The sequence below is a fragment of the Eumetopias jubatus genome, unplaced genomic scaffold, assembly GCF_037043125.1.
Source record: "Eumetopias jubatus isolate StellerSeaLion01/CBP00866 unplaced genomic scaffold, mEumJub1_p1.0 scaffold_7, whole genome shotgun sequence".
Classification (NCBI taxonomy): Eukaryota; Metazoa; Chordata; class Mammalia; order Carnivora; family Otariidae; genus Eumetopias; species Eumetopias jubatus.
This window is the reverse complement of record NW_028274813.1, coordinates 29,110,547-29,123,429: the sequence shown is the minus strand read 5'-3', so window position 1 is coordinate 29,123,429 and position 12,883 is coordinate 29,110,547. Positions and strand designations below refer to the sequence as shown.

Below are 12,883 nucleotides of genomic sequence, written 5' to 3'. Positions count from 1 at the left end.
CTGTACGATTTGGTGTGTGATCCATAGTAAGGACTCAGTAGAAACCATGGTGGTTAGTGTTATTACTATTAAGTTTGACAGTATTAGTTCTGTGGTGGCCCTCTTGCAGAGAGGATGTGAAAGCAAAGCTAAGAACTCAGAATAGGTGTGATTTGGATTGATGAAGAACCAAACACTTTCATCCAACAAACCTCTACTGATCACCTACTCTGTGTCAGTTGCTAGGGCACAGACTTGAATAAATCTCCGTCTTACCGTCTAAGCATTCCAGGCCAGGGGAGGCGGCATGATGGGAGGAAGAGGGTGGTGAGGAGTCTGATCTGCATATTCAGAGGTTTCATGTTGATGAAGAATGACTGAGAAGGCTGGCTCGTTTGGGAGGGGCAGGTTTGTCCAAAAGCCATTGGAGTCAAGGAGAGGCATTTAGAATGGATGCAGCAGCTTTAGGGAATCTCAACAATGGGGAATGACCTGAAAAGTTTCCCTCATCTGTAAAATGAGGATAATCACAGAACCCACCTCATAGGGTCATTATGGGGATTGAGTAAGTGAACATTTGGGAAGTCTCTAGAATGGCACCTGACATTCAGTGAGCTTCATACAGGTGTAGCTGCTGTTATGGTGATGTCTCAACACGCACATAAAAGGCACTCAGTAAATGTTTAAGTGGGTGAATGAATGAACGAATGAATGACCAGTGAATGTCATTATGGGAAAAGTTAATTCCACCTCTGCCACTAACTGGCCTATGGGTAAATCACTTCACCTCTCTGGGCCTTTGGTTTTCCCATCTGACAATGAGGGGCCTGGGCTTGCTGGTCACCAAGGTTACTTCCGATGCTAAAATCCATTGTACCAAAAAGTAATTTGAAGGTATGAGGAACACAGAGAAATACATGTTATACAGATTCCCTGGTTTAAGAGATTGAGGTAAATGATGTCACTCATGAAGACAAAGTTTGAGAAGGGAGTCAGTCCCTTAAGTACATTGAAGTAGGATGAGGTCAATATTTTCTTATTGTTTAATTACATGTGTATTATATGAAGCTATTCACTTCATGAAACTTTGAATGGTTTCAATTTGTATGAAGGTGAGATGTAGTGACCTTGACAGCAGTGGGTCATCCAAGTGAGATGCCAGGAGGTCGGATTGCCAGGTGTGAGGGTGCGGAGACAAAGATTTAACAATGAGAGATTAACTATCCAAGAAAAACCCACATCTGAGCTTACAGCAAGTCCCCCAGATGTCCTGTGTTGGGACTGGCTGTCATTGCCAACGGTCATCTGATGGGTTAGGCGTTAGAGCAAAAGCACTGTGGAAGGCACTATGGTAGCACAGGCAAGCCCCGAGTTCTATACCGAGAAAAGTTCGACTTGGGGCGCCTGGGTGGCTCAGTTGGTTAAGCGACTGCACTCGGCTCAGGTCATGATCCTGGAGTCCCTGGATCGAGTCCCGCATCAGGCTCCCTGCTCGGCGGGGCGTCTGCTTCTCCCTCTGACCTTCCTCCCTCTCATGCTCTCTCTCTACCATTCTCTCTCTCTCTCAATAAATAAATAAAAATCTTTAAAAAAAAAAAAAAGAAAAGTTAGACTCAACAGCTCCATCCTACATTCCTAGTTGTGGTGAACAGACTCCCTAACATGTGACATTGGGCACAGGGAAAGCAAGCAGAAAGCATGTGACCAAGTAGCTCATGGTCATCAGGAATGGTGCCAGCTTTGCCTTCCTTGCAGGGTATTTTACTTTATAACCCAGCTGGCCCATTCTGACCCAGACGGGTTAGAAATTTCTCAGGATGATTCTGCTTAAATAAAGCCCATAGCCCAACCTGGGCTGGACTTCCCTACGTCTTACATTTATCCAGTACAAAACACTGCTTGGGATAGCATTGTCAAAGCAGCTTTCACCTCCACTGAGCAGCTCCGCGCCTGGGTCAACGAGACCAGCGTGGTGGGGCTGGTGAACAGGCTTCCTCTCTAGTAGCCCCCAATTCCACAGGCTGCCTTAACGGTGGTCCAAGAGAATGAAGGAGGTACCTTGTAATACAGCAGATGCTGCTTTCAGACGTTATGGAGAGTTATGGGTGCCTGGTTCTCTGGAAAAGCTGGTAAGTGGAGGATTATGAAGAGGAGATACATTCATACCGAATCACTTCATATCAACATAAGCTATACAAAGGAACAATCATTTGACAGCTTCTTGAGATAGGACCAAAGACTCTCTTCGATTACGGACCCCAATGATATGAGTTTCTTTCTTAGCTACACACTCAAGATAAACTGTCCAGTTTGGGCATCTTTAAAGAGCATCAAGAATTTAAAAACATTTTTGAAACAATCTATATGTTGACCCCTTTCAGATTATGTTTATTTTTCCCCATTTTTTTCAGTTATTTCACCTCTACCAAACTCATGAGCAATTGTCTTAGCCAACTCTTCTTTATCAGGTTGTTCTGAACCATTCACCTGGGTCTTCATAAAAACAACAACTCTCTCTTTTCACATTAATTTCATCAGTGAAATGTAATATTTAGGGAACTTACATTATTAAAATAACAAGGTATGCTTGACATAAACAGATTTGAGAACAAACACAACTGACTGAATCTTACATACAACTCCACTGGAGTGAGCAGAAGCATGAACATACCAGAGCAGGCTGCCAGCCACAGGGTTCCAGCATATTGTAAGCTGCCATGAGCACATTTTTCAAACTGCATGGAGGAGATTGGTTGATCCAGCAAGGAGTTAGTTGACTAGATCTCCTAGTATAACTAAGCTGTCGAACCACGGGTCAACCACAGGTCCTCTCTGACCCTCTCTTCTGGTCATCCTAAATCTCATTCATACCACTCATCTATTGTCTTCCCTGGGTCATTCTACTTGGCACTGGAGAAGGAGGGAGATACTGAAGAAGCAGAAGTAGGGAGAGGAAGTGATGAAAGCAGGTTTCAGAAAGAATCCTCTGGCAACTGAGGGCCAAGAACCCTTCCTTAGCTTGGAAAGAGAGACCCAAATTGTCCTCCTTTTGCACTGTTCATGCACTCCACCTGGTGGGCCACACTGGTGCTAAGTGTAGGGATTCAAGCTGAGTAGGACACAGCCTCTGCCCTTGAAGAGCCCTCAGCCTAGAGCCGGGGACAGTCTAGTAAACCCATGATTACCGTGCACTGGAATTAAGTTTCATGGGTCAGGGTAGGTAGATGCTATCCAGAACACAGAGCTGAGTCTTCCAAGATTAGTAGGAGGTTGCCAGAGAGAGGAAAAAAAGAGGGAAGTGGAAAGGCCTTTCCTAGCAGAGAACACATGGGCAGAAGAGTGGAACTGAAAGTGAGGCAGGGAAGGAAGAGGTTGACAAAGTAAGCAGACTGGATCTTAAAGAACCAAGCCTGCCACCCTAAGGAGCCTGACAGTTCTTCTGAGGTCACTGAGGAAGCAGTGCAGGGAGTGGAGGAGGCAACATGATCATATTTGTAAAAGATGACCCTGGTGAGGGATGCCTGGGGTGAAACAGAGTATAAGGAGGATGAAAGGGAACGGTCAAGACTTGGAAGGTGGACTCCTCATCCAATCCTGAGCTGCAGGAAGATTCCTGGAGGTTAGGTGCCATGGCTTCCACACAGAAGCAAATTCTGCACAGCACAGCACCGGGCACACAGGGAGGGCTGGCTGGATGGCTGGCTGGATGAGCAGACGGACAGATGGATGGATGGATTTTTAACGCCACCGCACTGCAGGTTTTGCACATGTAATTTCTCTTCTTCCCTCAGCCATCTATCTCTGTAAGAGGACAATGCAGAATAAAGCAAGGCTGGAATTGGCAGATTATGAAGCAGTAAGTATGGTTATTTTTCAGTTTAGGTGTGGGAGGAGAGTAAAACCGTATCTGCAGCTCTGTTTCCGCTTCTGTTGCCTCTTTTCTCTCCCTAGTCCCTTTCAGACAGTGGAAAGGAAGTCCCTTTTATCTCCCCTCCTTGATTCTCACCTCTTCTTACCATCCAATAAAATTGCATCTTTGTATAAGGAGCTCTTAAAACTCAGCAATAAGAAAACAAACAGCTCAAAAATGGGCAAAGGACTTGAACAGATACTTCACCAAAGAGAACATTAGGGAGGACAAATAAACACATTAAGAGATGTTCCCCATCAGCAGCCATTAGGGAAATAAAGATTAAATCCAGGGTGAGATGCCCCTACAGATCTGTTAGATTAGCCAAAATAAAAAGTCCTGGGAATGCCAAGTGGGAATGCAGAATGGCACAGCCACTCTGGAAAATGGTTTGGCAGTTTCTTACGAAGTAAAGCATACACTTCCCATATAACCAAGCAGTCCCACTCCTACATACATACCCAGAGAAATCAGAACTTCTGTTCACACACAAACCTGGGTATAGCAGCTCTGTTTGTGGTAAGCAAAAGCTGGAAACAACCCAAAGGTGCTTTTAGGAGGTAAATGGTGAAATAAACATTGGTATGTCTGGGCGCCTGGGTGGCTCAGTTGGTTAAGCAACTGCCTTCGGGTCAGGTCTTGATCCTGGAGTCCCGGGATCGAGTCCCACATCAGGCTCCCCGCTCGGCGGGGAGTCTGCTTCTCCCTCTGACCCTCTTCCCTCTTGTGCTCTCTATCTCTCATTCTCTCTCTCTCTCAAATAAATAAATAAAATCTTTAAAAAAATAAATAAATAAACATTGGTATGTCCATTCAGGGGAATATTCCTCTGTGGTGAAAAGGAGTAAACTGTTGATCCACACGACCACTTGGATGAGTATTCCAGACATTACGTGGAATGAAAGAAGCCAGTCTCAAAAGATTTCAAACTGTGTGACTCCATTTATTTGACATTCTCGTAAATACAAAACTATCATGAGAGAGAACAGACCACTGGTTGCTGGGAGTTACAGGTGGGGGTATGATGTGGCTATACAGAGACAGCACAGGGAGTTTTTTGGGGATGATGGAACTATTCTGTATCCTGATTGTGGTGGTCGTTCCAGGGATCTAATCTATACGTGTGTTAAAATGCATACAGCTGTACACCAAAAGAAAAGAAAAGGGGGGTAATACGAGAATTTTTAAAACTTACTATATAATAATTTTTAATTGCATCTTTAAACCCAGCTCTGCCTTTCTTGGCAGTAGAATCTAAGGACCAGATCTAATCCAGAAGATAAGATACATGTCAGATGAAGTACAGACCTTCCCAGTTCTCCCCCTGCACCACCTTTCCCCCAAACCAACCTTTATATGGGTCACAGAAAATCTAGGAAATGGGCCAGATTTTCACATACCCTCCAGAAGGTACGGCAGCTGCGGAGCCGTGAAATGACTGACAGGCTGGCGGCGAGGGGGAGGGGCAGCCCTGGGGGGCAGTGAGGAATCCTTCCCCGGTAATCCAGCACTAACAGGACTTCCAGCTCCTTCCTTCCAAACATCCCTTGCACGCTGCCTCAGTTTCCCACAATAAGTGTGAGGCCCACTGCACCAGGCTTTGTCACTCTTGGGGATTTGTGCATAAGCCAGTGGGGAAACAGTCCTGGAGGACATGGTTCAGTTGACCCAGGGCCTCAGGACCTGGCCAAAGTGTGCTTATCAATGGGAGCCATTACACGTAAATATGTTGGAACATTATGATCTTCCCAAGCAAACCCTAGCATGGCTATTCTGTGGATCTGAGCATCCTGGGCACCCAGTTCCTGTCCCCATCAGGCCTCTTGTGCCAGCCATCACCCCTCATTCAGAATCTGCTCTCCCACTTCTGTGCACCCAGTACAAGGTGCTACATCCCTTCCCTAACATGACCTGTCCAAAAGACGTAGCCTGCGGAAGCGTGTGGCCTGGCCTCCCTGTGTCTCTCTTCCCCAGATTTTCCATGTCATAAAAAAGGTCCTACACAGAAACAAGATAGCATCAACTCCCGATATATTTTATTCAGTTTTCTCTTTTGCTGTATAATATTCTGTTTTGGTATTTGTAAAGAATATGGCATTAAGATGTTCTTCCAGGTTGCAGTTCTGCCTAAAAGTGGGTTAGAAAATTTAAAAAGTATTTTGTTTTCAAAATTCAGTAATGTTATTCATTTTTTTCTGATGACATATTCTCTTTGTAAAGCCAAAAATTCAACAGCAAAGAAAGGAGGGGAAAGAACCTGTAATCCTTCTCCCCTAATCTTTCTTCTGTACATACATTTTTTCCTTAAAAAAACAAAAACAAAAACAAAAACTTGAATCATACCCTGAGCATTATTCTGTAAGCTGCTTCTTTCCCCAATCATATGCTGTAAGTATATTGAGAATCTTTCCATGTCAGTAACAATAATCTACATTATTGATTTTGATTGTTGCCTCGTATTCCATGGTGTGACTGTTCATAATTTAAATAACTGCTCCTGAATTGACTGATGGGTAGGTATCACCAGCTTTGCTTCCTATGAACAGTGGAAGAATCAAAGGAACAGGTTTTTTTGAGATATTCGTACACTGAGCCTTGGTAATAACTGAGTTTAGTTTATGTGTGTTGATCTTCAACTGAAGCTCCTTTTATATTAATAAACTACTAATGAGAGTAATCAATTAGTGTTGGCATGAGCTCTATGAAAATACATAGCATAATGTGGGCTCTGTCCTTGCATTCCATCAGAATTAGGTGGATCATTAGGAGACCCGTCAAACACCCCCCCACCAACCACTGTCCCATTGTGCCTTCAGGAGAGACCACAGGCTTAGAGAAAAGGCTTCTCCCCTCTTCCTCTAAAGGCAATCCTGGATGCCTTTTCTTTCTTTCTGTTTTTGGGTTTTCCTTTCATGAACATCACAAATATAGACATTCCCTTTTCTCCCTCTTTTGAATCTGAACTTTCAAAGGCATGAATGCCAGGTCATCAACGTTTTCCTTTCCTGCTGCCTTCCCGGGCCCCTGCTTGCTGGAAAATGAGTCTTGAGAAATCCCTTCTTGCCTTTGCTCTTGGAGATGTCCAATAGGCTACAAAGAGCCCCCTCATCCCTTCCCCAAATCCTGCATGAATAGCCACAAACCCTTCTCCTTATCTTCAGTGACGGTGACGACAAGTTCATATAAAACACACAAGAGAAGAGGAATCAGGTGAACCACGGAGATTTCAGATTTAATGGGTGTGTAAATGAATATTAATAGTTCTACTCTGTACAGCAGGGTCTGGTGCAATATCACATTGGGTTCGCATCCAGTGGATTTAAAGTGGGGCACTGCTATTCTGTGGAGAGTAACCAAAATAGATGACTGCCTTCTAATAAGCATAGGTGTCAGTGTGCAAACTTACAAAGATTAATGCCTTCTCGTTGATTTTCATTTCTCATTAGGAAAACTTAGCAAGACTCCAGAGGGCCTTTGCAAGGAAGTGGGAATTCATCTTTATGCAAGCAGAAGCACAAGTGAAGTAGGTGAACTTGACAGCGACCCTGGAAAAGAGAGAAAGACTCTCTGGAATGTGGAGGTGGTTTGAGAGTGGTTTCCTTCCACGGCCGGCCAGCTACGGCCGGTCAAATGCTGTCGTCTTGCATGAGAGCAGCAGAGTAGAAATCAAAGTCAAGATGGATAAGTTTCTTTGATTTCTTTGAAATCAATGGCACTCTGAAATAACTTCAAAAGCATGTGTTCTAGCAGGCAGTGGGCTTGCTTTCCAATGTAGAAATCTGGTTAGAAGATGTTCCTATTTCCTAAAGAGATTTCCAAGTAGTCTTCTGTGCTCAGGGGCTGAAAAACATCAGACCCACTTTTCTGGAGATTCTCTCTTCATAGGAAAACATGTTGGAGTTTAGGGAGGCCAGCTCCTCTTCCTTCCCCCCTGAGGGGAGGGGTTAAGCACATCAAAAATAAGGCACAAAAGTCAGATGTTGGAGTCCAGTGTGTTAAGATTATTACTGATAAAAGCCAGGTTCTAGGGCGTGACTTTGGATCTGTGACGACAGATCTTTACCCTGGAATTCAACTCGTCCATGCTGAACAGAGCAAAATATCTGCAGAACCCCACCCCTTACAGGGCAGAGTTGACCCCTTGTAAGGTCACTGCATGCAGAGGACAGGCATCCTGAGAACAGGCTGACCCACACAGGGCCCAGAAAGGACCGACCTGAGCTTTCTCAATTTCTTCTTTCAGATCCACCAACAAAGTGAAGGCCCTCTTTCTCCCCCGGAGTACAGGAGATGAAAGACTAGCTGAAGTGTTTCCCCATACTTTTCCCTCCCAGGGACTACAGTGGAAATTCCTACCTCTCTAAGGAAACATAATAAGTGGCCAATACATGGCCCCCGCCCATAAACATAGTTGTCAACCACATCCTTTCAATTCTAGGAAATGAACTTGCTCAGGTTGGGTTCTCTCTTGCCCTCTCCAACAATGATCTCTGATTTAGCCGGGAGTGTTAACAGAAGAAATGGGACAGAGGAGATGAGAAAGGGACACTGAGCTAGGCAAAGGCGAGCACCTTTTCTCTGAACGCTGCTTTGTCCCTGAGCAGCACCCCTCCGCACTCTGGGGGCAGCATTGCAGCCCATCACCCTGGGCTGGGTCACAGGTGTGGTCATAGTTCGAAATGACCCAAGGACTTTGGGTCTGGTGGCCAGCATGGTGCCATGGCTCTCCCCCTCCCTCTGCAGTCTCTGCCTTGCCCCTCTGCCACGATTCCACACGCCTGCAGACCATGCCTCATGCTGCCAGCAGCCAGGAGGGAGGTGGGCACTGGGCACGGGATGCTGTGCTGAGCTGGAGGAGCTGTGGCCCCTGAGGAAAGAGAAAGTGGGGGGGGGGGGTTGAGGGGGGGAGGAGACGGCAGAAACGAGCCTGTGTACTCAGAAGCCACTGCGAAGCAAAGAGGAGAGTTAATTTGCACTTTGAGGATCACCCAGCATCGCATGTTGAAAAAGGAGGGGAAATTGTCACTTTCTACATATACGGTATTTCTCGATTAACTTTTTTGATTAAGTTCGTGATTACATTATAATTGTGGGCCGTTGAAGTACACAGTAATTATCACAAAAATCAGAGGGTGATTATGGTTTATTTCAGGCTAGTAAACTGAAGTGCTCCCAAGAGAGCCAAGAACCAGAAGTTACACAACAATTAATCTGTTACTTTTTACTTAGAAAGGTGATATGAAGTAATATAGGCCTTAAAAAAAAAAAAACCTCTTATCTATTTACTGATCAGACCATAAAGAATCTGTCTTTGTCACCTGTCATTTACCTCCTGCAGTTTGTACCTCCCCCAGCTGAGGCCGGTGATATTTGTCTTCTGGATCTTGTCACATGTTAGGGCTATTCCTCTGCTTTTAGAAAGCTAGATGCTTTAAGTGACTTTTAAAACATGCAATTGCAGTATTTTGAAGACATTTCTATTAACTGAATCTAAAGCAAACTCTCGAATTTGAGGATGAAACACTGCAAGCCCATGGTTATATTCTTTCCTATAATTTGAATACGCAGGGTCCACTTTGATGGGGGCATGTCCATGGATAATTCAGTTCTGAATAATATCAATCTTAATCATTCACATAAACAGTTGGATTCTGGTTCTCTCCTTAGGCCCACAATGTTCAGTCCACATCTATGATGATTTGCAGTCCAGCCTAAAACAAGTACTCTTCCCACGTGTGGACTTCTTAAGGTTCTCTTGAGGGAATGGTCCACCCCTATGTTACAGCTCTGCAAAGAGCAGGGACCACACAGATGCCAGTAGCCCTGTGTGCACTAAGCTCCTAGAAACAGGAGCCTCTGATTTCCTTTCTTCATTCTTTCAGGATAGATCGGAAAAAGGACAAGACGGAAAGGAAAATTTTGGATAGTCAAGAACGGGCCTTTTGGGATGTGCACAGGCCAGTGGTGAGAAAGCTGTGCTTGTTTCTTTATGTTTTTGTTTTGTTTTGTTTTGTTTTGTTGCCCTCTTCCTTCACTTGAAAGAAAAGACTGTCTTTAGCCACCAGGTGTCTCATTCTTTAAAATTAAAGAGCATTGCTAAACTTTGTGAAATTGGTTTTGACATTCAGTCGATATAATCTCGGTAGATTGTCTGGAATGTATGTCAGTTCCAGCTTTTAAGACTTATTCATCCATGAAAATATGGACTTGGGAAGGGAGAACCGTGAGAATTCCCCCTGGGACCTCTGGGCCCCAGAAGTTTGCAGCCCCAAAATAAGCAGTTTCTGGGGTTTTTTTTAAATATATTTGGGTGTTCCCAAATTGGGTGCGTAAATATTTACAGTTGTTAGAACTTCTTGTTGGATTGTCCCCTCTATTATGATACAGTGCCCTTCTTCACCTCTCGTTTGTCTTTGGTTTTAAGTCTAGTTGTCTGATATCAGTAGAGCTAAATCTGGCTTTCTTTTGCTATCCATTTGCATGATAGATGTTTCTCCATCCCCTCACTTTCAATAAGCAGTTTCCATTTCTACTGTCACTCGACTCTAAATTGTAGAATGATCTTCCTCAAATGCGGCCCATTGTCAGTATTCACGGTAGCTATGTTCTGCAAAGTAGCCATGCACACTGAATTAGCCAATGCTGAGCCATTATCCAGGGAGACCTACAGGGTTAGGTTTCCGTGAGCCTCTGGTCACAGTCTTTTCAACTAATCAATAGGTAACCATGTCTAAAGCCTGTTTCTGTTTAAAGACATCTTATTTAAAGTATGTTCTTGATTTATGAATACTTAATTCAGGGCCACCAGTGTTCTCTGCCTGACACACCTGTGTTCTCTGTCACGCACCCCACAGCCCTCTTGCACATAGGAACACCAGACAGCACATCACACTGTGCTCGGGGGCCATGTTAAACAGCAAAACCAACAAAAAGCACAGAACTGTGGAAAAGGTGGGCCTAAATAGACTGTCAAAAGGACATTCGTTTACAGTAAGAGGTGAAACAAGAAGGCAGAGCCTCAGCTTAGTCAGCCTCCTTGGGAACACCACATCGGGCCGCTCATGATTTTTGCTGCTTTGCCCGTGTCCACAAATGATCACAAATGCACCACAAATAGGGACTTGGAGGTTATGAATAAAGTTTAGCTCATAGGTGAATTCACAAATACAAAATCCATGCATAATGAGGTTAGAAGTAATGAGTATTTCTAATTTCCTATGATTAAAACAAATCTTGCATTTTCCTCATGAAATGGAACTAGAATGGGGAACCTATGTCAGCCCTTCCTAAAAGCTGGTTAAAAGCAAAACCCAAAAAGTAATTCCCCAGCGTGATATTGGATTGTTGGTAGATGGTCGAGTAACATGTAGGAACAAAGGCTGTGGCTGAAACTATCTGGCCACTCCGAATAAGAAGTTTACTCTTGGGGTGCCTGGGGGGCTCAGTCGGTGAAGCGTCTGCCTTTGGCTCAGGTCATGATCCCAGGGTCCTGGGATCAAGTCCCGCATCTGGCTCTTTGCTCAGTGGGGAGCCTGCTTCTCCCTCGGTTCCTCCTCCCACTTGTGCTCACTCTCTCACTGTGTCTCTCTCTGTCAAATAAATAAAAATCTTAAAAAAAAAAAAGTTCACTCTTATAAACTATACACTCTACCCTCTACATGTCACCCCTAGATAGTGGGAGGTAGGCTTTGATATTTCATATGGGGACTCCGTGCAGGAACACATACTGAAGAAAAAACATCTTTGTATCAAAAACTAATGATGTAATGTATGGTGATTAACATAACAATAAAAAAATTTTAAAAAAAGATAATACCCCCCCCAAAAAAAATCTTTGTAAAAGGAATTGTAAGTGGCCAAGTGGAGATAATCATGTAATATCTGTAATCGGAAAGACAAAGACTGGGTCTGGTGGTGTCGCTTGGGTCACACTGGAAGGTGTGATTTTCACTTAGCAGTTTATATAATGATTTTTTTTTTTCTCAGCCAGGGTGTGTGAACACAACAGAAATGGATATCAGAAAATGCCGGCGTCTGAAGAACCCACAAAAGGTTAAAAAGGTTCGCTAGTTTAGCTGAATTAAAAATTCTTGACGCAAATAGCCTTTCTGTTTCTGGTACTGTTCAAACAGTTGTTTGCTATTTGTTAATTCTACCCCGTTTTGTCCTTTGAAACAATTTCATTCATTCATTCTACAAATATTTGTGGAGTGGCCGATGTGTACTTGGCACCGTTCTTGCTGCTGAAATACAGTGATGAGTCGTCACAAAGCCCACAACTGGGGTGGGGGGAGGCGAACCCCCAGGCAGTTAGGAGGGCTGTGTGAGGGAAGCGCTGGATGGCACCAGGGGGCCAGGAGGGGACACCAGACCGGGAGCTTCCTGAGGGCTTCCAAAGCAGGCTCAAGTGTGCTGAGGTGTGCAGGGTAAATAGCAATTGGAGGAAAAGAAACTAAAGGAACAAAAAGTATCCAAGTGCCATGGGTGAAGGTGAGCTTAGTACTTTGAAAGTCTTTTATGTATCTAGATCAGCCAAATTCACATCACCATCATACCCAACTGTGAATGTGCCAACCGTCATTTATTTGTGTTTCACTCTCCTGGAAGGGGCAATGGCATGACATACTCAAGGGTGCCACACTCAGCCTGCCCCACAACTGGTATATCCCAACCTCACCATGACACCAAGGACCATATTGTGGGAGAACGTGTCTGTCCCCCATACTATTAATTTCAGGAGGTTAGAGATGAGCCCTCAGACATTCCTATTTCTTGTAATGACCAATGCTCTCATTTTTTCAAACACACATACACACGACATGATATATATATATATCAACTTCTTGAATCTACTTACATATTTTATTCTTTACTGAAATAGTTATGCCCTTGTAGGTATTAGACTTTATGACGTTAGTCTTAAGACATCCTCAATTAATCTTTAAGGGCCCCCTAATTCTAATATTCCAGAATTTCATGGGGCTCACATCCTCT

At 44.1% G+C, this 12,883-nt stretch overlaps 1 protein-coding gene across 2 annotated transcripts in view; it reads left to right on the top strand.

The window, feature by feature from the left end:
* Positions 1 to 12,883, top strand: part of RGS6 (regulator of G protein signaling 6) — a 557,198-nt gene that overhangs the window by 466,226 nt on the left and 78,089 nt on the right. For both annotated transcript variants that reach the window (XM_088024538.1, XM_028101509.2), the window contains 4 exons: positions 3,771 to 3,835; positions 7,336 to 7,412; positions 9,772 to 9,853; positions 11,876 to 11,950. In XM_088024538.1, coding sequence (XP_087880664.1) covers positions 3,771 to 3,835; positions 7,336 to 7,412; positions 9,772 to 9,853; positions 11,876 to 11,950 — 299 coding nt within the window. The remainder of the gene's footprint in view (positions 1 to 3,770; positions 3,836 to 7,335; positions 7,413 to 9,771; positions 9,854 to 11,875; positions 11,951 to 12,883) is intronic.